Here is a 25,523-nt window from a genome sequence, read left to right on the forward strand (position 1 = left end):
CCTTGCCTCATTTGAATAGCTTCTCCTCAATAAAAGGGGTCAGCGCATGCTCTCTCTCTCTCTTTTTCTGTGGTCTTTTAAGGTCAGAGGAGCTGTCACAGCAACCCCAAAGAAAAAGGTATCTGTGTCTCTTGTGTGGTTATTTCATGCAGCCCAGTTAGCCCAGTTTAACTAAAGTGACCCCTGAGCCTTTTAGTCACGAGAACAGAAACCCGGGACTCACCCATTGTTGGTGGGACTGCAGATTGGTACAACCACTCTGGAAAGCAGTATGGAGATTCCTTAGAAAACTTGAAATGGAAGCACCATTTGACCCAGCTATGCCACTTCTCGATTTATATTCAAAGGATTTAAGATCAGCACACTACAGTGACTCAGCCACAAAAATATTTCTAGCAACTCAATTCACAATAGCTAAACTATGCACTCAGCCTAGTTGTCTCCCACACACATACACACACACGGAGATTGAGGAGGGAAAAAATAAAAGCCTATTGGATTAGATAAAGGGAAATTATGGGAAGGGAGGGGAATAATATAGGAAAGAGAGTAAACTGAATGGAACACATTTTTATGTTCATATATAACTATAGACCAGGGTAACTCCACATCATGTACAACTAAAAGACTAGGATCCTAATCAGAATAAGTTACACTTTATGTATGTATAATGTGTCCAAATATACTCTAGTGTCATTGAACACAGAGAAATGCAAATACTAAAATTACTCAAATTATCAGGACAAAAAAACAAGAGGGAATTTTGGGGATCTTGAGAGAGGAAAGATGTCTTAGAATCATACTGAAGATTCAATCAGAAACCACTTTTAAAAATTTTTTATTTTTTATTTTATTTTCTCGGTATGGAGGATTGAACCTATGGGCACTTAACCACTGATCCACATGCCCTTCTTTATATTTTATTTAGAGACAAGATCTCACTGAGTTGCTTCAGGCCTCACTAAGTTGCCAAGGCTGGTTTGAAACTCGCCGTCCTCCTGTGCCAGCCTCCTGAGCTGCTGGGATGACAGGCATGAACCACTACACCAGCAAGAACAGAAAATTTGATAAAGAGTACCTCATCAAATTGATAAGAATTTTCTCTTCAAACACCATAAAGAATGTGTAAACAGTCTCTAGACTGAAGCACTCCAAAATCTATGCATACATCAATATAACATGATTTTACTAATGAATGTTTTCCAAAGGTTATTGATATGTCCTGTGCAAATACCCCCATCTCTGAAATCTGGGGGATCTTAGAGTGTGTCTCCACTTGCTGCTCAGGTGACACAATCTGAGGCTAAAAGGGACCCTAAGAACTCTGCAGCTGCGTGTTCCTGCAAGAGCCCGGCAGGGGGCGCCCTTCCCACACACTCCACCCTTCTCCTGCAGAATTTTTTTAATTGGAGGAAGAATGATGGGGTCTGACTCTCCGTGGTTTGTGGAGAGGCTGAAGCGTCATGCCAAATGACAATGTCTATGTTACCATTGCCAAGTGCAAGGCTTCCCAATAAAATCGAGAAAAAATGAAGAATCTTCTGGTGAGTGTTTGGCAGAATAATAATAACAACAACAACAACAACAACAACAACCTGGATCTTCCAAGTTGGTTATGTCCTAGAGATAGTATGTTTTCTACTAATGCCTTCTGTGTTTCAATAGTAGATCATGATGACCTCGGAACAAGAATCCAGTGACTGAAAGATACAGTTTCCCAATCGCCTTCAAATATTAAGGAAGAGGAAATATGTGGGGAGCCACTCTGAATGACGCCCCCGGTTTCCAGTCCTGAAGCAAGAGGCTCTGACCGATTACTACATCAATCCCTGAAACTATCTCTCTCATTCTTTCTTGTTCTCTCTGTGAACCCTTAAGGTCAGAGGAGACATCATAGAACCCAAAGGAAAAGGTATCAGGAAGCCAGGAGGGAGATCTGGGGCAAAGATGGGACTAGTTTGCTCATTACATTTCCTGAACTGGGTCTCAGGTGCGTAGAGTTGGACATTGTTTTTATTTATTTTTTTTTCTGATGACCTCTACCTTTGGATAGGATCACTCAGTCAATTCTCATATAATGTCACTGTTAATGTCGTTAGTTTTATATCTGCCCTTTTACATTCTATTTTCTTATGTCTTTTTGGAGGAAGGGTGGGTACTGGGGATTGCATGCAGGGGCACTCAACTACTGAGCCCAATCCCCAGCCCTATTTTGTATTTTATTTAGAGAAAGGGTCTCACCAAATTGCTTAGGACCTTACCATGGCTGAGGCTGGCTTTAAACTCATGGTCCTCCTGCCTCAGCCTCACAAGCTGCTGTGACTTGAAGTGTGTGCCACCATGCCCGGCCCTCTGAACTACATGCCCTGAACTTCATCTCTATTGCAAGTTTTATTTTAAGACAGAGTGAAGCTAAATTGCAGAGGCTGGTCTAGCTGGTTACTGATCTATTTTTGTTGTTGTTGTTTGTTTTGTTTTGCTATTTGTTAATGAAGGTGTCTGATTTTTTTTTTTTATTTTAGAGAGAATGAACTCATTATAGAGCTGGGACCTCCTGAGAAACTGAGGCAGTGACAAGACCCCCTTGAACCCTTGATTTTTGCAATCACATCAGAAAGTTTTCAGACATGTTGCCCTGTAACAGGCATGAACTTCTTGAAGAGAAAGGGAACATTCTCAAGGGCGAGAGAGGGTCCTCTCAGAGAGCAGAGAGACCCTGTGCCTCTTCTGCACTCTAGTTTTATTGGAGTCCATGAGAAGTTTCCAGAGAGTCCTGCCCAGGTGCACTTTTGGACTTTTGACAGCAGGGTGACATCATACTTTCAAGTCTCGAGGGTCATGGCAACTCTATGTCACCTTGGCCCATGCTGAGCCATTCTAATTAGATTCTTATCCAAAGAATTATCCTTTCTTCCAAAATCTGGTCTGTGGAAAGAGTCACAAAGTCTGTCCCCGCATGGTCACTTGGGTTCCTCTTACGAGGGTTTCCTGCCTGCATTTCTCATGCAGATCACAGGCAGTTGACTGAGGAATGTGACATCTCCTGTCCACTTGGGCCAGGCAGAGTTGCAGGTAAATTGCTTTTTGGAAATCATGCATTTGCAGATCAGCACAGCGAGCCCATTTTACAGGATTATTCTGTTAACCATCTGTTCCCACCATTCTTGCCTGTGTCCCCTAAAAGACTAAGAGACACAGGTACAGAAAAAGCACAGCTTTTGCTGACAGTGTGACAGGATAGAACATCTGGGCGAGTAGGCAAGTTGCAGTCAGCATTCTATCCTCTAGTTCACAAGGGTCTCCACTTCCCACCCCAGTTCCTCTTTGGCAGAGTACTATGGGGTGCACCAACTTCCAGATCTTCACCTGGGTTTCCCTGTGTCCCACTGGGCTGTTTAAAGAAGCATGCTGCAGGGCAGAGTGGCCCATGCCTGAAATCCCAGTGGATTGGGAGGTTAATGCAGGAAAACTGCAAGTTGGAAGCCAGCCTCTGCAGCTTAGGGAGGCCCTAAGCCACTTAGCCAGACCCTTTGTCAAAGTCAAAAAGATCTGGAAGTTTGGCTCAGTGGTTAGGGAGCGCTCAGTTAAATCCCTGGTATAAAAACCCCCACATATTTTCATATAAAGCAATACACCCTTAGTTGTCTCCAACTCTCTTTGTCCTTTTGTGCCAGGAAAGTCTTCTTGGATTGAGTGCATGTTGGACCTAGTCACTTTTGACTTTACGTAAATCAACACTGTTTCTTTCTCTCTTGGTCAGGGTGATCCCTCCCCTACCTCCTGTGTGGGTCCAGGGTGGTTCAGGTGCATGGACTCGGGATCTGCCACATGGACAGTCTGGGGCTGTACACGTGACTCTCCATTTTGCTCTACTTGCCCTCAGGCTGCCTTTCTTATGTCTCAATTGTACATTTAAAGCAAAATACTATATTCTCATACTCAGCCATGTTTGGTATTTGATTTAGACTCAGGCTCTCATTGAGTTGCTTAGCACCTCATTTTTGCTGATGGCTAGATTCAAACTAGCAATCCTCCTGTCTCAGCCTCCTGAGCCTCTGGGATTACAAACATGAACAACCATGCTTGGCCTCACCCTCTGATTTGTCAACTTCTTCATTGGATTGATAGTAGGTTGGAGTCACCATCTGAAGTTATTCTCTCAGGCCCATTACAGTTATGCTCACATCCACCTTCTTTGAACCAAAATAAAAGGGATGCTCAGTGGCACAGTCCCCCTGCCCTCGATTCAATCTCTACCATGGGGGACAATAAAGGCACCTGGAATTCAATTCTCAGCCCTGGGCAGCTATGTGTCCACTTTTCCACACCTGTGGGAATATGACATTTTACACAATAGCCCCCCCCTTGGCCTTGGGCAATATTGTTAGGTAGAATGAACTTGGGCCAGTGAGCAGGATGTGATAGACTTCACAAAGCCCAACTTAAGAGTAGAGAATAAAGTTGTACTTAATTTCCAAGAGGCGGATAGACATGAAAGGTAGTATTGGCCTCAAGTGGCAATTTTTTATGGTTTATATGCAGGGTTAATGGGCCCAGCTGAGAAGGGTTTTGGTTTCTTTCTGATTTGACTATCAGTTTAAACCCAGGATGCTGAGAGTGCTGGGTCAGCTCCTGGGGGTATGTTGCTTTCTAGGGCTTGTGGCTTTTCTTGAAGACATTGACATGGAAAGAATACACTGGAGGGGGTCTTTTTCCTGACAAAGTGAGGTCAGTCTTTGCAATAGAGTGACATGTGTCAAGGGGGCAAGTGAGTGTGAGCTCACAGACAAGTTATAAGACCACAGATGCCTGAAGCTTAAATCCTACAGATAATACTGAATCCTAGATACAAGTTCCTCTATCCATGCATGCCTATGATTACCCTTTCTATAAAATCTCAAATTCCTTCTCAGCATCTGAAGACAGGGTAAGGACAGGGTTTCTTTCCTGCTTTGCATTATAACCTTTTCTGTTTGGTTTTGGGTGAACACCTGACCAGACCTGTGGGGTCATCAGAGTCACATCTCTGCAGAAGGCTTCCTAACAGTCGAAGTAGAACATCTACACTAAGCCCAAAGCACCCATTTTATTTCCATGGCACATTGCTGCCCTAGAGGATCGCCCTACTTCCTCCCCCACCTTTTCTGCTGGAAATGGAATCTTGAGCATCAGAGCAAACCCCAATTGCTTCCTTTCATAGATCAGGAGCCTCCTCAAAGCAACAGAGGCCAGGAGGTGAGAAGAATTACTAAATAGTTTTCATTTTTAGATATTATATATGGGTCATATATATGGTATCTTTAAATAGTGTTTTAAATTTTTGAGACCCGTGTCTTTCTAAGTCGCTTGAGGTTGCGCATCAGCTGGGGGAAAATATATATATATATATTTTATAGATATATTATATATATAATATATATTATATATAAAATATATATTTTATATATATAAAAATATAAATATATTATACAAAATACCTGTTTTATATATAGAATATTATATAAAATACATATTTTATATATAAAATATATAATATGTACTATATATTTTATAAAAAATATATATAATATATATTTTATATATACAACATATATATTAAATATATATATTATATATATAATATATAATAAAATATCGTTCTTTTTTTTTTAAGGTACTGGGTAATGAACCCAATGGAGCTTGACCCCGTCCTCTGAGCTCCATCCCCACCTTTTCATTTTATTTTAAGACTGGGTCTCACTGTTTGCAGATGCTGACCTGACCTTAGGCTCCTTCAGCCTCATCCTCCTGGAGAAGCTGTGCTTTGTTTTTGTGTTGAGGTTAAACCCGGGGCCTTGCCATGCTCAGAAAGCACTCTATGACTGAAGCCTAGCTCAGCAGCAGGTGTCACCTCTGTCCCAGAGCCTAAGCCAAAGCTTCCCACCTGGATTCCTTCTCAGCACAGCCCGGAAGCTCCTCCTGAAAGGGGCTGGGGCCAAGAATCTGTCACTCTACCCAATTTCAGCCAGTGATTGGATGATGTTAGCTGTCAATCACGATCCAGAGGCGGGCTTGGAGGCCATACATCCGAGTTGTTGGGGGGGAACTGTCCCATCAGTGCGCAGAGGCAGGGGAAGGGCGGGCTTCTGCAACCTCCCGGCTTTTCTTCCTCACCGAGTGTGCTACTCCTGCGACCCAGGTGACTCTGCGCTGCCCGTGTTCCCGGAGATCTTGGGTGCCCACAGGTCACCAGAGAAGCCAAAAATGGTGAGTTCGCTGAAGGTAGGCGGTCAGCAACTGCCTCAGGGCGGCCGCGGGTGAGTTGCCGAGTGCCCCGGCGTTCCCGCTGTCGGGTGGCCCTTGGCTCCGTCCCCTGGTTCCCTGGGTTTTGAAGAGTGGCTCAGGTCCCAGGTGTCCCCTTTGCTCCCTACCGGTGGCCAGCACTTACTTTTCCCAACGTGTAGGAAGCAGGGCCACAAATGCACCTTCCTTCTCCCAGTGGAGCGCCACCCAGTGGAGGTCCTCCAAATTGCAGGCGCCTCTTGCCTTCTAAAATGCCACCTTCCCTCCACCTCACAGCTGGGTCAGACATTCTTCTTCCCACTCGTTTCAAATGGACACCTTCTGGTAATTGTCATTATCGCTTAGTGAAATATTGGAAAGAATCAATCAATCTCCCTTCCCCTCTCCCTTTCCCTTCCCTTCCCTCCTCCCTTCCTCCCTCCCTCCCTCTCTCCCTTCCTCCCTCCCTCCCTCTCTCCCTTCCTCCCTCTCTTCCTCCCTCCCTTCCTCCCTCCCTTCGTCCCTTCCTCCCTTCCCCGTGTTTTGGAATCTAGGCTGGCCTCCAACTTGTGACCCTCCTGCTTCAGCCTCCCGCGTATCTGGGATTACAGCCCTGTGCCAATTTCCCTGGCAAGAAGAACACTTTTGAAAGCATTTGTTTTCTATTTGTGAATATTATCCTTGAGGGGAAAGAATGCTCACTTAACATTTCCTTGTGTTTGGTCAAAATAACTGCTTTAAAGGGAATAAGGAAAGGAGGTTGTTTATAGATCCCAGGGATATAGAATTCTGGGCTACATCACTAGAGTATAACTGCTCCCTTTTCTGATAGTCCATGATGTAGATTCACACCAGTCCTATAGTTAGGTAAGCACACAGGGTAATAATGATGTAGGGACAAAGGAGACATGGCACTGAAGAGAGCTGCAGCCAGTATCAGAGGGTAATGCTTTTGCTGTATTCAATCTATCTATCTCCTGAACCCTGAGTTCAAGTGGTTTCAGAATTTTATACCCAATATGTAAGGGGAGGGGTTCAGAAGTTCACATTGTAATACCGGGACCCCCCAAAGAACTCTCAGACCACACAGTCTTATTCCAGTTAAGCCTTTATTGCTGGCCAGTGGCAGACACTCTGCTCTCGAAAGAATGAGATGGTCAGGTGGTGCCCCTGCCTTCAATTGGCTCCATATTTAAGCACAAAAACCACAAAAGGGAAGATTGGGGGTTCAGGCAATGTAAGCAATCCTGAAAGTAGTGCTCAGTTAGTCTCCAGTTGGTCCCATAGATCATTCTGTGTTCCTGGGGGAATTTTCATGAACAAAAGAATACAAACGGCCTCAGTCATGAGCTTTTTGAGTGTCATGGCTGAGTTCACAAAGCGGAGTCACCAGTCAAGTTGTCACATCACACACATAAAAACAGGTTTTTCTTTCTCTGTTCTGGCCAAGTTAACCCTTCAAGGACAGCACCTGAGGAGGGGAGAGCTTCTTCTCCTCTTTCTTTTCTCCCCCACCAGCTGTTACCATGGAGCCCAGTTGGTGACTTGTCTGTGAAGCCCAGGCAACACAAAAATAGGAAGTTTATCTTCAGTTTTTTGTGGACACTCTTTTTTTGACAGTCCTAAAATTAACCATGGTGAAGTTTTCTGGAGAAACCCATTTAAAATTTTCTGTGAAAAAAAGGTATTGCCACTATAATAATGTCTGATTCCTTTACTGTCCTTCCTCCCCAGCTCTTTTCAGTATGATTTTCAGAAGGGATCTGGCTATGGTGCCTAGGCTGAAAGTTGTGATCCTCCTGCCTCAGCTTCCCAATCTGTTGGGATTAAAGGCATCAACAACCCTAGCTACAGAAAATAGTTCATTTTAACCCAGATATTAATTATCATACTAAGGAACATGGATTTTAGTTACCATGAATGATGTGTGTGACCCTGCTTGGAAGAGATTACATCCATCCATCCATCTTTTCTTTTTCTTTCTTTCTTTCTTTCTTTCTTTCTTTCTTTTTTTCTTTCTTTCTTTTTTCTTTCTTTCTTTCTTTCTTTCTTTCTCCTTTCTTTCTTTCTTTCTTTCTTTCTTTCTCCTTTCTTTCTTTCTTTCTTTCTTTCTTTCTTCTTTATTTTCTTTCTTTCTTTTATTCTTTTTTTTTCTTTTTAATATACCAGGGATTCAACCCAGGAGAACTTAAACCCTGAGCCACATTTCCAGCTCTATTTATATTGTATTTTCAGACATGATGTCACTACGTTCATGATGGTCTCACTAAGTTGCTGAGTCTGACTTTGAATTTAGCAGTCCTCCTATCTTAGCCTCTCAAGCTGCTGGGATTACAGTTGTGTGCCACTGTGCCTGGCCTCCATGAACTTTTATAAAAGAAACTGTGTATCAGTGCATTAACCAATTGCATTGGTAGGAACATTAGATTAGTGGGGTACAAAAAAAATTAAAAAAAATTTCTTCAGTATGTCTGTTACTGCACTCTGAGCTTTGGTAGATTTTGGAGACGTCTGGTAAGGTCAGTGATATATTCTGAGAAGTTTTGAGATTGTGGTCTGATACAGAAATTAAGATGATTGGCTATTAAAAGGCTTAAAATAGCCCAAGATAATGTTTGATCTCCATGCAGAACCCTGCCTTTCCACCCTCATGGTGGTCTAGTTAGCCAAAGTCAAGTACTCTGAAGGTTCTTTGATGTAGATGCAACAGTATAGAGAACTTGAGTTCACAGCTGTAAAAGTCTTGTGCTTCTCCTTTTATGTTCCTTAGGTGTAGACACCATGTCAGATTTCTTGGGCAGAGGTTCCCTTTGGACATCTCCCAGAGTCCCATTTCCTCAGCCACTATCCTCTTCTGGAGCTGCCACAGAGTGCCCACAGCTGCCCTGAGCCTTGCAGGGTGAACAAAATTTCAGGCCCTGGGTTAGCTCCTTCTAGAGGGCAGCCTGAGGTGTGGGGTGCAGCCTCTCAGGGAAGCTGCTGGGGGCCCTGGGCTGAGGAATCTTCTGGAAAAGGCCTCATCTAAACAGCTACTTCCTTGGGACCTTGTTTTTCCCAAGCTCTGTCACCATTCCCTGGAGACAGGTGGACAGTCAGCCTGTGGATGCCGGTGCTGAGGGGCCAGGTGAGCAGTGACTCCTGCCCTTTTAGTCTCTCACAATGTGAAGGGGCAAAACCTCTCCCACAGCATAAGGACCACCCACCCCAGTGCAGAGCTGTGCAAACCTGAAAAGCCTTATAGACTGGAGTCATGGTCCAGGTGCCTGGGAGTGTGATCCTGGATGCTTTCCATGAGGAAGACCAGGAGGAAGCAGGTCCTGCAGTCAGGGACCTTCCCTGCCCCTTGAGCCTGACACATCTGTGTTCCCTCAGCACCAAAGCTTTCTGTGTATCACTTTGAAATGATGTGCTCACTTATCTGAGGCCCAGGTTTATTTATTCAGAGCCAAATGGGATGGACTATTATTAAAGAGGCAAGAGAGAGGTGGATTAAAGTCCACCTTTTTTTTGTTGTTGTTAAAAATTCCAACTTACATCCAGCCAGATACAGTGGTGCACACCTGTGATCCTTCCTGCTCCAGAGGCTGAGAAAGGAGTGTTGCAAATTTGAGGACAGCCTTAGCAAATTAGCAAGGCCTTATGCAACCTGGTGAGACTGCATCTCAAAATAAAATATAAAAATGACTGGGGATGTGGCTCAGTAGTAAAATATCTCTGGGTTTAATCTTGGGGGCATCAAAGAAAAAAGAAAAAAAGAAAAAGAAAACATCTAATTACCTAATTACCTTTTGCTACCCCTGAGTATGTATAGAAAGTTTGTAAGATTCAGATTTGTCTTTTCAGTGGTTTCAAATTGAAATCCCACCCTAGATTCCAAAATACCACGTAAGATACAGAGAAACTCTGTCTTGCATTATTGCTTCAGAATTTGAGTCCAATTCTACCAAAAATAGTGGTGGATAAATTTATGAATGTGATTTCATGAAAACTAGTATCTGTCCTTCACAAGGTGATGATTTTGACAAAGGATGACAGTTTTTCACTGTTGTTGTCTGGACTTGGCAGGTTCAGGTTAACTGTGTGGTTTTTTTGTTATCAGGAATGGAACCCAGAGGTGCTTAACCACCAGCCCCTTTTTGATTCTTTGTTTTGAGACAGAGTCTTGCTATATAGCCTAGGGCCCCAGACTCCTGAACTGCTGGGGTTACAGGTGTGCACCATCACACCAGTCTTCATTGTAAATTTTAAGGACAATTTTGGCAATACCTTGAATACCCAACTGTAATCATTTAATCACTGAATATCAGTGAAGGAGTAAATGACACCTGTTTTCTGCAAAGGAGAGACTCATGTGTCTAAATTAGGGTGTTGATCCCCTCACCATGTCACCTAATTCCTGTTTCCTCCCAACTGCCTCCTCATAGGGCCACCCCTTTGGGAGCTAGCCTTTTAGCTTATGAAAGTTGGGATAACATAAATGCTCTCTCTATTCTCTCTATCCTGTACAACATTTTGGCTGGTCTTAGATACAGTTTACTATTTCCAGTTTTTTGAAAAGTATTTTTTCTTGTTGCTGTAGTTGGACACAATACCTATTTATTTATTTTTATGTGGTGCTGAGGATCAAACCTAGGGCCTCTCATGTGCTAGGCAAGCACTCTACTACTGAGCCAGAATCCCAACCCTAGTATTTCCAATTTTAGATATAGTTTTTCTTAAAGTTCACCTCCAAAATAGAGTAAACCATGCCCTAAATTTTACAGAATTTACTGAAAAGCTCAGTGAGAGTTTAGATCATGGAAACATTCAGTCTTCTTTGTGAGAAAGTGTAGTGTCTTTCCACTGATTTGTTGTGTTTTTATTCCTCTAATTATGTACCTTTTGTATCATAATCATTTTTATTTTTCATTACATGTATTTTACCAAGCTACTCTCCAGCCCAAGAGAATTAGTATTGTAGACTGTTGTTTATTTATTTGCTTACTTATTGAGTGCTGGGAATTTATGCCATGGACATGCTCATGCTTAGTTATCTTCCAGAAATAAATTTCAATTTGTGAGCAACTTTCTGGAGGTGGGCAAGTGTTTTACTGTGGAATAAACCTACTGGCACTTGACCACTGAGCACATCCTCAGCTCTTCTTATTTATTTATTCTTTTTCTTCTTTTCAATATTTTTTATAGTTGTAGATGTATAGAATACCTTTACTTTATTTATTTTTCTGTGCTGAGGATCATACCCAGGGCCTCACACATGTCAGCAAGTGTTCTGCCAGTCAGCTATAGTCCCAAGCCCCCTTTTTATTTTTGATGAAGACCAATCTCACCAAATTTCTGAGTGTCTTGCTATGTTGCTGAGACAGGCTTCAAACTTTTGCCATTTCCCTGCCTTGACCTCCCTAGTGGCTAAAATTACAGGTGCACACCACTACAATAGCAGTTGGAATGAGTTGTGAAGACTTATCATCCAATTTTTTTCCAGATGAAAATAGTCTTGAAAATCAGTTTTTTTGCTTTTGTTCATACTTTTGAAATTTGTAACTATGACTCTTCCTCTTTGCTTTATTTTTGGCATTATTATGAAAAAGGTATTTAGCATATAATATTGTTTCTTATATATACATTTTTAAAACTTCATGGCTTGGTAGTTTATTTACTTCTTTATTAGATAAACTTTGTTTTTATGAGAAATTTTAGGCTTACATAGTTCATTAGTCAGTGTTCTCTAGAGGAAAAGTATCAAGAGAAAGTATGATTATCAAACGGGATTCATTAGATTGGCCTACTTGACCCGAAGGTGGATGTCCACAGTGGCCATCTGCAGGCTGGAGATCTTGAGAAGTAGTAGCTGCAGAGTCCCAGAGGCTGAAGCCTCAGAACAAGAGGGATCAATGGTGCTGCCTTAGTCCAGACCAATGATTCTGGAAACTCACTAGAGAATCACTGGCAGAGTCCACTTTGGGAGAGTGAAGAATTTTGTCCCACCCAAGACACCGTTCTATTGGATGGTGCTGCCTAGCTTAAGGAGGTCCTCCAGTTTGGCTCACTATCCCATATGTCAATCATTTGTAGACATACCCTCAAGCTCATTAATCATCGGCATGTTTTAATCCAATCAAGATGACAATTAAATGTGCCATTACACATAGTATCAAATACCCCTTCTCTCCAGCTGATAGTCGCCACTGTTTTAAACATATTGCATTGGTGTAGGGTGTTTGTTAGTTATTAAACCAGTGTTGAACATTTGATAAAGAGAATGGATGAAGCAACATGTTAGGATAAGCCAAAGTTCATCCTTTACCTTAGGGCTCCTCGTCTGTGTGATGTGATTGTGTGTTTCACGTCTTATACTAGATAATGTCATACAGAAGAGTTTCACTGCTCTGGGAATCCAGTGTTCCACCGGTTCATCACTCCTCCTCATTCCTTCCTCCCTCTCTGCTCCCTAAGTCCCTGTCACCCATCAGTTCTGCTAGTGCATCTATAATATTGTCTTTTCCAGAATGTTCTTGACTTGGAATCTTACTGCACTTGGCCATTTCAAACTGGCTTCTCTCACTTACCAGTCTGCCTTTAAGGGTGTTGTATCTTTCCAGGCTGCAGAGCTCATTTTCTGGGTGATGCACTTTGGTGTGGTTAAACTTCAGCTTGTCCACTCAGTATTGAAAGGTGCATCTTCCTTGCATCTAGTTTTGGGAAGTTCTGGATTTGGCTGCTGTAGTCACTGCAGTGAAGGTTTCTGTGCCCATAATTTTCACATCATTTGCATAGACACCTGGAGTGTGATTACTTAATTGTACATTTTTTTGCATTTATGATTAAATTTTGCATTTATGATTATGAGCATCATTCATAGTCTTCTTTTTAATACTTTATTTATTTAGTTTGGATAATATGATAACTTATGCCTCAGAAAGACCTAGGAGGTGTTAACTCAGCTTCTATGTTCTGGAAAAAAAGTAGAAAATTGGTGAAAGAGCCTTGCCTTGCCTTTTGGGGAAGTAATTAGTTACTGAGTCTGTTTCTTTCAGCTGCCATGGGCTTATCTATTTCGTGTATTTCCCCTGTGTGTAAGTTGTAGGAGATTGTCTCTCTCAAAGAAATTGTCCAGTTTCTGCAAGTTGTCTAATTTGTGTCAAGCACATTTAAAATAATCTTGAATTCCCAATGCATTGTTGATGATGACACTTTTAAATCTGTTAGTAGGTTTTCAGTCCTTGTTTTTTTCTTTAATATTATTATATATTTTACACTTTTTTCTTTTTTTCTTTTTACGTGGCAGTGAGGGTTGAACCCAGTTTCTCCCAAGCACTAGGCAAGCCACAGCCCCAGTCTCTGTCCTCTGTATTCTTAGCCTTTTGACAGTTAATCAGTGATGCTGATGTTCATGAAGAACTTGATTTTGCAGACTGTGGATTTCCTGATTGTGGTTTCTTCCACATTTTTTCTCTTACCTACCTGTGGTTAATTTAGGTTTACCTTGCTCTTCTTTCTCTGGTTTTCTGAAGTGGCAGTATCATTGGTTGCTTTTAGCTCTTGTTTTCTGAAATGTGCGTTGGATGACTTAGATACCAATACAGCGCCACCTCTGGTGTTCTCTGTGAATTTCCTATGATGGACTCATAAATGCAAGCGTAAATTCAGTGTACATGAGTTGTATGTACAAGGTAATGATAACAGCATGAGTTGTATAAACAAGGTAATGATAACACCTGAAAGATGAAGAAAGTAGTAATTTAGGTGATACAGAACTCTATAATTATGGGGAATAATAATAAAAATTTAATAAAAATAGATACTGTTATATCACTTTGAATATGCCTCTTTCCTCTGCTCTTCATCTGTATTTGATTCTCTCAAATAAGCTTAGGTGGGTAAAGTGCTTTCTGAATTTTTGTTTTCTTTTGTTTTCAGGATTTTGTCAGCTAAGTCTTGTAATGCCCAGTCCTGAACTCACTTTTGTTGCTTTTTTACAACTTATTCTCATCTGCAGAGGCACAAACCCACTTCACTCACTTTGTTCAATGAACTGACTTTTTTCTATCTTTGCAAACAATGTTTGGAATAGTCAGTCTATAGGAGGGTCTTCCATATGGTATAATATGGTTCTCAGACCCTGTGGGAGTTGAAGGTAGTTCCCCTGCTGTTTTCCTATCATCTTCCCTGTGAGAAGGCTTATCTAGGGGCTGGGAATGTGGCTCAGGCGGTAGCACGCTCATCTGGCCTGCGTGCGGCCAGGGTTCAATCCTCAGCACCACATAACAACAAAGATGTTGTGTCCGCCGAGAACTAAAAAAAAAAAAATATTAAAAATTCTCTCTATCTCTCTCCTCTCTCACTCTCTCTTTTAAAAAAAGAAGGCTTATCTATCTCTTGTATTCCACCAACTCAGAAGAGAAGTATTTGTGGTCACAAGCTAAAGAACACTAGAAGCTATAAGATTTGAGAAAATGCAAGGAATAATTTTCTCTTAGACTTTTATAGGAAGTATGGCTATTTCATCAATTTGATAAAAATTTATATACTCACAGTCATTAACACTGTGAAAGTCTTGTATTTAAATAATCCATAATTGTAAGTAATAATTTCTGGTTATTTCATTCCAGTAAGTGACTTAATTTTCTTAGCCATATTAAAAATCAGAAATTACTGAAAATCAAATCTATGTATTCAAATTTTCATCATGATAATATGATCAGAATTAAGTAGGAATTAAGAGAACATTGAACAAAGTTGCTATAAAATATGATTGAAACTTCCCTGCCTTTTCTGAGTGTAAGAAGCAGGTTGATAAAGCAACATTAAATTTCTGAATAGTATGTAAGTTTATTTGTGATTCATTTTTCAGTACTAGTTTCCAGTGCTGAGGATATAGCTCAGTAGGTAGAGTGCTTGCCTTGCATGCATAAGGCCCTGGGTTCAATCCCTAGTGCGCGCGCGTGCACGCGCGCGCACACACACACACACACACACACACACACACACACACACACACACAGAGGGGAGAGAAGACCTGTTTCTTTGTGATGTAACTTATTGGTATTCTTTGCTAAACCATTCTCTTTGTGTTAGATACTCACATGTTCTCTTTGATTTTAGTTACTTCTGATAACTTCTGCCTTAACTTTTATTTTCTTATGAATCTTATAGGGATACATTTTATTATTTGGAACTAAAAAATGATTTTCACAAAAGGAGGTTTTCTACTGTTATATATATATATATATATATATATATATATATATATATATATATATATATTCTGATCATTCTAGTTTTATATTTTGGTGATTGGCTGTTTTATTTTCAGCTTTTTAACTTACTCAATTTAAACTTGGTCAATTTGTTGGCTAGTTTACTATCATTTGTTTCATCAAGTGAATGTAGTTTGATCAATTTTATGGTCCCATTCTCTACTTTTCTACCTCATTGATATTGGTTTCTTCAAAGTTTCCCATCAAAGTCTCTGATTAGTGGTGGGGATAATTAGAAACTAAACTCAGGGCTACTGGAGTACTGAGCCTCATACCCAGACCTTTTTTGTATTTGATACAGTGGCAGGGCTTCACAGATTTGCTTAGTGCCTTGCTGCTGAGGATAGCTTTGAAGTTGAAATCCTCCATCCTCAGTCTCCAGAGCTACTGGGATTCTAGGCTTAAGCCACCTTACCCAGCTAGATCCTGCACGTTTTAATTTGATGTCATTTTAAACTTGCAAATACAACTATGTTGCACTTACAGAAATATATTTCCATTCATTATGCAACTATTATTGTGGTAGCAATTTTTTTGGGGGGAGTAATGTTTCTCTCTAATTATTCTGTTGTACTTACTAAATTAAATATATATATCATATTAATGTCATGTTATTGGCAGTGTTTTACAACATTTACTATTTTTGTAGTTATGTAGTAACTAAAAATGAATAAGCTCATATTTCTTCAATCTTACATGACCATAATGTAGCTAGTTTCAGACATACTTTTTACTGTTTGTACTCAAACTTTTCATTTTATGATGAGTATGCCAGTGACAAAATTTAGTTTCATTCAAAAAATCAGTATTTAATTGTATTTATTCAGGTTATCATCACATCTGATAAGCCTATAAAGAAAATAGTAGTGTGACTACTTCATAGGTGATTGTGAGTTGTTTTAGTAATTAATATGTTACCACAATATGTCCATTAAAAACAGCTCATAATTTACTCAGTGTACATTCATTAAAATATGATATTTTGGGAGACCTTTAGCATGACAGCATGAAGATATTCATGAAAAGTTAGCCCAGCAGAACTAGTGAACAGAAAAAAAAAAATCCAACTATTTATAATTGCTGGTCCAGAAAAGTAGCTCAAGAAAATAGACAAGTAAAGGTACAAACAAAAGTATAAAAGGCAATAGAAATAAACATCTTCTAATTTCTTAATGGATATTAAAAGCAACATATAAAACTGCATATTTAGAATATATGTCCCTAGTTCCTCAAAAACCCTACACTCAAAACTAAAACAAAAACAAAAAAACTTTCACTATGTGGTAAGCATTCTTAGTATTCTTCTTTATATTGTTTGACACATATTTTGAGGTTTCTAAAAAAAAACATGTAAAAAAATAGAGAGTGCCTTCAGACTGAAGTGTTTAACATTTTTTTTCATCACCCATACACATACATTTGGCTTGGTACAAAAATCCTTGTTTAATTCTACTAATTTGAACTTTTTTTTCAGAGTGCAACCAAATATTTCAGGATGTGTATCTTCTAGTCTAGCATGTACTTAGTGCCACATTAGTTATTCACCAATGGAAATCAGTCCTCAAAAGGCACTGATTAATTAATTATTTATTTTTTAATTTTACTGTGGAATTGACTTAAGTAAATGTGTGGCTCTTTATTTTATTCTTCTTATTTTTGTTCTTCTTTGTACTAGGGATAAAATCTAGCAGTGCTTTATAATTGAGCAAAATCATCTCTGCCTACGTTGCCCAGTTAGGTTTGTACTTTCATTAGTATCAGGAATTAAACCCAGAGGAACTTAACCACTGAGTTACTTCAAAAACTTTTTTTTGGTTAAATGTCTGAGGTTGCTTTTAACCTTGAGAATTACCTGCTTTTTCCTTCTGAGCTACTGGTATTACAGAAGTTCACCATCGTAACGAGGAATCTTGTACTTATTTGGTTGGCCTCACCATCACAACTTATTAAATTATAGATGTACACTGTCATGCCTGGTGCTTGCTGAGCAAGTTTGAGGTACTGGGTTCAATTCTAAGCATCACATATACATAAGTAAATAAAAATTAAAAGTCCATCTACAACAAGATACTTACTTCACATTTATTTTTTATTTTATTACTAAATTAATATTTGTTAATAAAACTGGTTATTAAACCCATACTATTATAATTAAGCTTTATGAAACTGAATAATGAACTAAAAGTAATGTATATGTCCTGGTCTCAGGAGATTACAGTTCATCAGTTATTTACAATATATATCATGTTCCTTTGATTTGCAACTGTTAGTTATCTCCTTCAAATACAAATTAAAGTAGAGGCTAAAAAACTTTTAGGCCATATTTGTTTCACCTAAGTGCTAATTTTGTAATTTAAAGAACTATTAGATAATTAATTTTTAGTATATTTCAGATATTAGTCATTTTAAGGGTTTTGGTGATTGACCCCATTGACACTTTACCAATGAGTCACAGCCTGAGAATTTTCAATTTTAAGATATGGTCTCTCTGTGTTGCATAGGATCTCACTAAGTTGTTGAAGTTGGACTCCAACTTGCAATCCTCCTGACTCAACCTTCAACATTTCTGTGATTACCGTAGTGTTCCACTGCCCCCTAAAGTTATTAGATTTTAAGAGAGGACAATTGGAAATAGAATGACCTTGCTTAGTTTGCTTTGTATTTGTAATACTCTGACCTCAGCCTCCAAAATTGCCAGTTTTACCAATGTATGATAAATTGTGTAATTTGCATCTTTGTGAATTACTCATATAACTTATGTGTAAATAACATGTCAGGAAACTTTATGCTCAGGATCTTATTTCTCAGGTTTCATTTTGTCTTTTAGTAAATGCCTTGTGACTCCTTTTTCATAAATCTGACTGTCCCTATGCATAGTTTCTTCTGTCTGAAAACATGGCTATGAATTATGGATGATTTTTGTTTGTTTTAATGCAGACTTGTTCCTTGCTATGTTAGAGTAAGACACATGACATATGCAAGAGCATAGATAAGAGAGACTGCCAACACTGAACTAGAGCAAAAGCATGAGTGAGGAGGCTGAGGAGCCCAGAGAACTGAGGATTGTGTGAGACTGAGCACACTAATCAGCAGGGAGATCAAGTTTATATTCAACATAAAATAAATAGGCAATACAAGAAAGCATATATGTGAAGTATTAGAAGATACTAGTTAATCATGTGAAATTTTTACTCTCTCATAAAACAGCAACAACAATCAACATAGTATTAGCAGAATGTTAATTAGAACATAATAAATGTTTACTTTTGCAATAAGAAATATATATAATACAGTTGAAAATTGGCATTAGATATCTTTTCAATAAGTGAAAATAGATATAGCGAGACACGCCTGTAATCCCAGGACTGAGGGCTGAGGCAGGAGGATTATAAATTAGAGGCCAGCCTAATACACTTAGAAAAACTCTCTGCCAAAAAAATCAAAAGGACTATGGATGTAGTTCAGTGGTAAATGACCCCAGGGTGCCATCTGTGACCAAATATACAAAACAGAGAGAATGAGAGAAAGATAGAGAGTGACGGGCTAAGAGAGAGACAAATAAAGACAGAAAGAAAGGGGGAGAGAGAGAGAGAGACAGACAGACAGAGACAGAGACAACCAAGATTAAAAATATATATTTTACATGGGTTGTGGCAAAACAGTCAAACACCTGCCATGCTTGTGCAAAATCTTGGGTTTGATCTCCATTGGTGCATGCACACACACACTCACAAAAATGAATATTAATTCATATAAGAATATTAAAAACTGACGACTTTACAATAGTGGTTGATGTATAGACATAGTTTTCTTATATACTTATTACAAATTATAAAGTAAAAATGAAAATTTTAAAAGTCACAGTATATTCACATAAATGTAAGTGGATCTCATAATGAAAACTCAGTGGTTTTTTTTAACAGTAATAAGTTACAATTTTATTTCCCCATTTTACAGGCTTTAATTTTGGCTGCTTTATGAATTCCATAAATTATTTATCTTTTCATTCCTAGAAAGCACATGTGAACTTAAAATTAACTTTATAGATATTTTCAGGGTGTAATTCTTTATCATTTAGTATATTCACACGTTTACCATCCCCAGAATTTAGTTTCAGAAACTATTTTAGATGAAAAGAAAGTAGTGCCCACTAGGAGTTTTTCCTTTTTGTATTTTTCACATAGCTCTAGGTAATGACTTATATGTGTTTTGGATTCATGAATTTACTTGTGCAAAAAATTAAATATAATATTAATTGTAAATCACATTACAGTTTCTCTGTTTACTTTCAATTACCTAAAGGTTTCCATGTACACAGTCATTGTAACATTTAGTGCTCTCATGAATCATATTTGCTCAATATGGCTGGGATAATAACTCAGAGGTAGAGTGCTTTCCTAGCCTGTGTGAGGCCCAGAGTTCAATTTCTAGCAACTCGAGTATAATATTCCTGAGTAACAGTCTACTGTGAGGATTTACATGTTTCCATCTATCTATTTACCTTGAATTGATTTTACATATTGGTTCTTATGAATAGTTCAGTTATAAATATTCCTATATGAATGACAGTCTCAATAATTTCCAGTTACTTTTGGTATATTTCAGAAATAAATGCTTCTTCATCTAGTACTTCTTTATTTTACCAAGAAACCATCAATGTAATTTTACTTTTGTATCAGAGAGGCATGGAATTTTCAATATTCTGCATATTTACATTTTTTTCTTTTCCATATTGTTTTTTGTTTTAGGGTATTTTTGCAAATATTTATAATTTTTTTTTTACATAATATAAAACAGTTGCTTTAGATAGGCAAAAGGAACAAAAGAATAATGTCAAAAATAAACACATAGTTGTTCACTCAAAGGTATAACAAAGACATATTAGAACTGTGGTAGCAGTTCTATGTACTCTGTACTATATACTATGTACTATGAAGTCATCTAGATTTTAGGAATTTTTATTGACTTAACAGCTTAAAAATTTGGGGGTCTCTGGGATGTATAACATTTTTTTTCAATGGTTTAGTCCCTTATTGTTGGGTAATTATGAAGGGTGCATTTTGGCACTGGAGTATGAGAGTCTAAAAGGTAATTATTTGGGCTCTGGGCTCAATCATCCTCTCAATAAGGAGGAATGACTGCCCTCTAGCCAAGGCTAAAAACTTGGAAAAGATAGTTCTTAGCAAACAAAAAGGAAAACTTTATAATTATGTCTTCACTTTCATGGTGAGGTTATTTTTTGTACAGAAGTTTTTTCAAGTCCAATTTCTTATTTTTTATTTTTACTTTGGAAGCATAATGAAGACTCCACAGCTGAATCTGATTTATAAATATGTAATTGTTTTTTTTCTTAATTTTTTAGTTTTAATTCTTATATTCTAGAATTAAAACACATTTTTGTTAAATATTGTACATAATTTCATGTAAAATCTAATAACATTACTTAAATCATAAACATGCATTTATTTCAATTTACATTAAAGAAGAGACTACTTATTCTCCATTTAATTTTTCTGACACAATTGTCAAAATTTAATTGACCAGAGGTATGGAGTTTACTTATAGACTTCTAGTTTTCTTCCATTGTTGTGTTGTTCAATCTTATTTGTATATATACTCCCTGAATATTCAAATAATTATAATGATTAAGGTAATAGGATATGTCAATGTTAGTAAGATATAATATGTAATGACAGAACATTTTTACTTAATTTTATGTATCATTAACAAGAACAACTAGTAGAAAAAAATGAAGCACAACATTTTTAGAAAAAATAAACAACACTTTTTTTTTTTTTTTACCTTGGATTGAGTCAGAGGCACTTCACCACTAATCCACATCTCCATACCTTTTCATATTTATTTAGAGACAGAACCCCTCAAAGTTGCTTAGAGCCTCACTAAATTGCTGATGCTAACTTTGAATTTATTATTTTTCTACCTCTACCTCTTGAGCCACTGGGATTTTAGATATGTGCCATCATGTTTTGTTAGTTTTTGTATTTTATAAAGATGAAATATTGTTAACTTTCATTATTGAAAATCATTCTCACAGAAGTGTTAATAATCAGAAAACTTTAGGATAAATGTGGCCTCTTTAGTTAATAGCTGGAACTGAATTTTTATCTGTATACCAGGGATTACTCTTGTGACAGAGGGGGGTTTACGTACCTCAGGTTTCTCTTAGAATTGAATTTTATTTAAATTATTTTTGGGTTTCTATTCATTTATATTTTTTTTACTCTAACTCATATATGGATTTCTCTTGTTATATTTAAAATAATTTTTGCAATTAAATTTAAAATAGTGCTCTATCAATGCATATATATCATAATCATGGAATGCATTTCCCAATTATGTCTATTTGAAATCCTTTTGTATTGACACAAGTTCCATGTAGCTTTATGTTCTCATATAGAAAGGCACAGATAATAATCTCATCAGGGGTTCTAGTGTATTCCATGGTATCTTGTTTTAAAGTGCTGTGTTCTTCTACACTCTTTCATGGGTTTTTAAATTTTCATTTTTAGCAATTTTGGGACACAGATGATGTATTCTTTTTCTAAAATTTCCATAGAATATTTTAATGCCATGCCTGTGGGATGCATTGTAGCATTTTCATATTTCTCACATGGTAAGAAATTAAGAATATATTGTTGATAAATGATTTTTTTTTTAATTGAGACATCAGTCATTACTCAAAATTATTCCAAGTTCTTTTTAGAAGGCTCAGAAGTACACTCTTGAGTATATTATCCCCACTAGTGATGTACACAATATGGATACAGATCCTGCTCTTTTTGGTATGTCTCTGTCCGAACCCTAAGAGAGTAAGCAAATTTGCATGTAGTATGTGGTTTAGTGAAAATCTTTGGGTTTGGAGTCATGCATAGTTGATTCTGAATTCTACCTGGTAAGCTTAATAGCTATGGATATACAAACACATTTTTTCCTTCAAACCATTATATAAGCTTCATGTATAAAATAGGGTTGAATGATATAGAGTGCTTGACATCAGCATTTCTTCCTTATTTTCTGCCTTTATAAAGTACGTATTGTGTTTTTCATCTTCACCTGTTAAAATGCAGAATCTAAATTCCTAAGTCTGTCTAATATTTATTTCTTTTTTTTAATTGGAGTGGGGGTGGAGTACCAGGAATTGATGTCAGTGGCACTTGGGTACTGAGCCACATCACCAGCCCTATTTTGTATTTTATTATAGACAGGGTCTCCCTGAGTTTCTTAGTTTCTCAATATTGCTGAGGCTCAGTTTAAATGTTTTTAAGAATTCTCCAGCCACAGTATTAACACTTGTATTGAGACACTTGTATTAAGTTCAGGCACCACTGTTATTTGCATTTTTTTTAAAATTTATTGTGGCTCATAGGAACCAGTAAAGATGAAAGTGAATAGTATAGTACCTACACTCAGAAGATCTTGATTTCTTTTGATTTTACTTTTCAAATCCTATTGTGTCCAAAATAACAAGAATACATTAGTGGAGGAATTATCAAACCAGAGAATCAAGGTGCTTCTTTTGAGGATGATAGCTAACCCTCTGAAGTTCACCAGCCATCAGCTAACTTTTTCTACCAGAAAAACCCAGATAAGCCCAGCTTGAATTAATAAAGCAGCCCAATCATAATCTAATAAGCTCAAGAGTCAATTATAAATCATTCACCATTTATAATTGGAAACCAAGATTCTGTCACATACTTGGAGAAAATTCTGTGGAAAACAGCAGTTGCCTATTGGTAGTGTTTTCTATTTCCCCTAAGTAAAGTCTGGACCATTATTGAGGTGCTTTTAGCTTATGCAGACATGTATACATCAGATTGATGCAAAAACTGTCACAATACCTCATACAAACTGAGGAAAAAATATCAGCCTAGGTAGGCATTAGGTCAAAGGCTAAGTTACAAAATAAGGTATTTGTCTTTAATATATTTAAGTTTTAGAGTCAAGGCTGTGAAAAGATATACCAAAATGAGACATCCAACTCTTGGAACTCTCTGTTTTGCTATCTGACATCTGAAATGAGAATGAATCTGTGTCCAGCATCAAATAGAAAAAGAAATCATTATCTTATATACTTTGTCTTTTGGTCTTCCTTCTCTTTCTGAGGGCAGTGTCACTACTGATGTTTGGTTTTGTGAAAAAGCATTTATTATAAAGTGTATTCTCATATCTCTTGTATGGAATGCAGGGGTCCACACCCTTTGACTCCCCAAGGACAGGGAAGCCATATTCTCAAAATGGAATGTGATCATTATGAATTAATTTGTGCTAGAGCATTAAAATTGAGGGAGTTGTGAGGATGAAGTTCTAAATACATATATATTCTTTATTAGTAATTTTATATTTGTCTCATAATAAGAATACTCTAGATATATTCAGTTTTGTGATTAAAATAAATTTCAACTATGTCTATTTTATTTTATATACTAAAATAGTTAAATCTACACCTGTGCCTAACATATTATTTGTAGTTGGAGATTAGGGGAGTGCTTCCCAGTTCAGAGCTCTAACTGTCTTAGATCAAGAGACTTTAATTTAAAAAAAAAATTATTGCTCATTATATAGTTTTCAGTAATTAACAGTATCTATGCATTTAATTCATACATTGATATTATCCTATATAAAAGGCTTAATGTAAATATCCTATTGCCAGGATAGATTCCATAACTTTTGGATAAACTCTCCTTTTAAAAAAAGCTGCTGTCTGTACACAATTATAATCACCTTTAAAAAATGAAGTAAATGCACACAAGAACATGCATTTCTTGACTCATTCTAGCTTCCTTCATTCCTGGAGTTGATGCCATCTACTGTTATTAGATAGTAGGCTCAGTGGATTCAGACTAGGAGAGCAGCAGTTTCCAATCGGGTGCTCTTGGATGATAATTGTTTAATCCAACATATGATAAGTACAAAAGCTATGACTTACACTATCTGATCGAGTTTTAATTTCTGGAGCTTGTCATTCTTTCAGATTAATTTCTAGGCTTTTTTCACAGTGATCAGGAGACTGAGGTTCTGCTTCCACCTAGATAATAAAAAAATCTATTGGGAAAATGCAAGTCACCCTGAAAGCCAGGCAATAGTTACTGTGCAGTGTATTGAGACTGTATCTATACACTGTAAAGGGAGAAGCACTCTGAAATATTGTGTGGAGATTATCTGGAGAGTAGTTGGATGCCCTGCACCTGAAATAAATCTCCTGAAACAACCTTCGCTTAAGTCTTTTTTTTTCTTTGACTATTGGTAATACTGCTACATGATAATGGGCATGCAGTCATTTCTTTTACTTACTCATTTTAACTCCTTGAATTTATATCCAGAATTAATTTAACCATGTTATAGGTTATTTCTGTTTTAAATAATTCAAGTTTACATTATTTTCACAAATGACTTTTTTAAACTTACATTTTCACCAACAGAGTGCAAGGGTTTTCTTTTTTTCCATATCCATAGTTTCTTGTCTCTTTGTTTGGTATTAGATTATTGACAAAACTATTCTTCTTTTTGGGGGGTAGGAACTCGGGATTTAACTCAGAGGCACATCCCCAACCCTATTTTGTATTTTATTTAGAGACAGAATTTAACTGAGTTGCTTAGTGCCTCATTTTTTCTGAGTCTGGGCATTGAACTTGAGGCCCTCCTTCCTCAACTTTCCAAGCTGCAGGGATTACAAGGCATGTGCAACTGTGGCTGGTGACAAAAGCTACTCTACCACCTGTGTTCAGTATACAAGTGTCCATTATTTGACTTGTTTATCAAATATGTCAGGGAAGATTGTGGAGTCCAATTTGTCAAGTATCCACAGAGAGAGTGTGTGGAAACCTTTTCTGGGAATTAACAAATATATGTGCTTTATACACCTTATCTGAACTACTGCTTGGGATTTTAGAAGCCCATTTAGATGCTTGCAAATCAATAATAAAAAAAAATATTTTGTGATCTAGGGGAGATTTGCATATTATCAGTAAGCTTTATTCCCAGAAC

General features: G+C 37.7%; 1 protein-coding gene across 1 annotated transcript in view; it reads left to right on the top strand.

Moving 5' to 3' along the window:
* The first annotated feature begins 6,018 nt into the window (after positions 1 to 6,018).
* Positions 6,019 to 25,523, top strand: part of LOC144371214 (uncharacterized) — a 61,750-nt gene continuing 42,245 nt past the window's right edge. The window contains exon 1 of the mRNA XM_078033638.1: positions 6,019 to 6,246. Coding sequence (XP_077889764.1) covers positions 6,019 to 6,246 — 228 coding nt within the window. The remainder of the gene's footprint in view (positions 6,247 to 25,523) is intronic.

This window comes from Ictidomys tridecemlineatus, chromosome 16 (assembly GCF_052094955.1).
Source record: "Ictidomys tridecemlineatus isolate mIctTri1 chromosome 16, mIctTri1.hap1, whole genome shotgun sequence".
NCBI classification, from domain to species: domain Eukaryota; kingdom Metazoa; phylum Chordata; class Mammalia; order Rodentia; family Sciuridae; genus Ictidomys; species Ictidomys tridecemlineatus.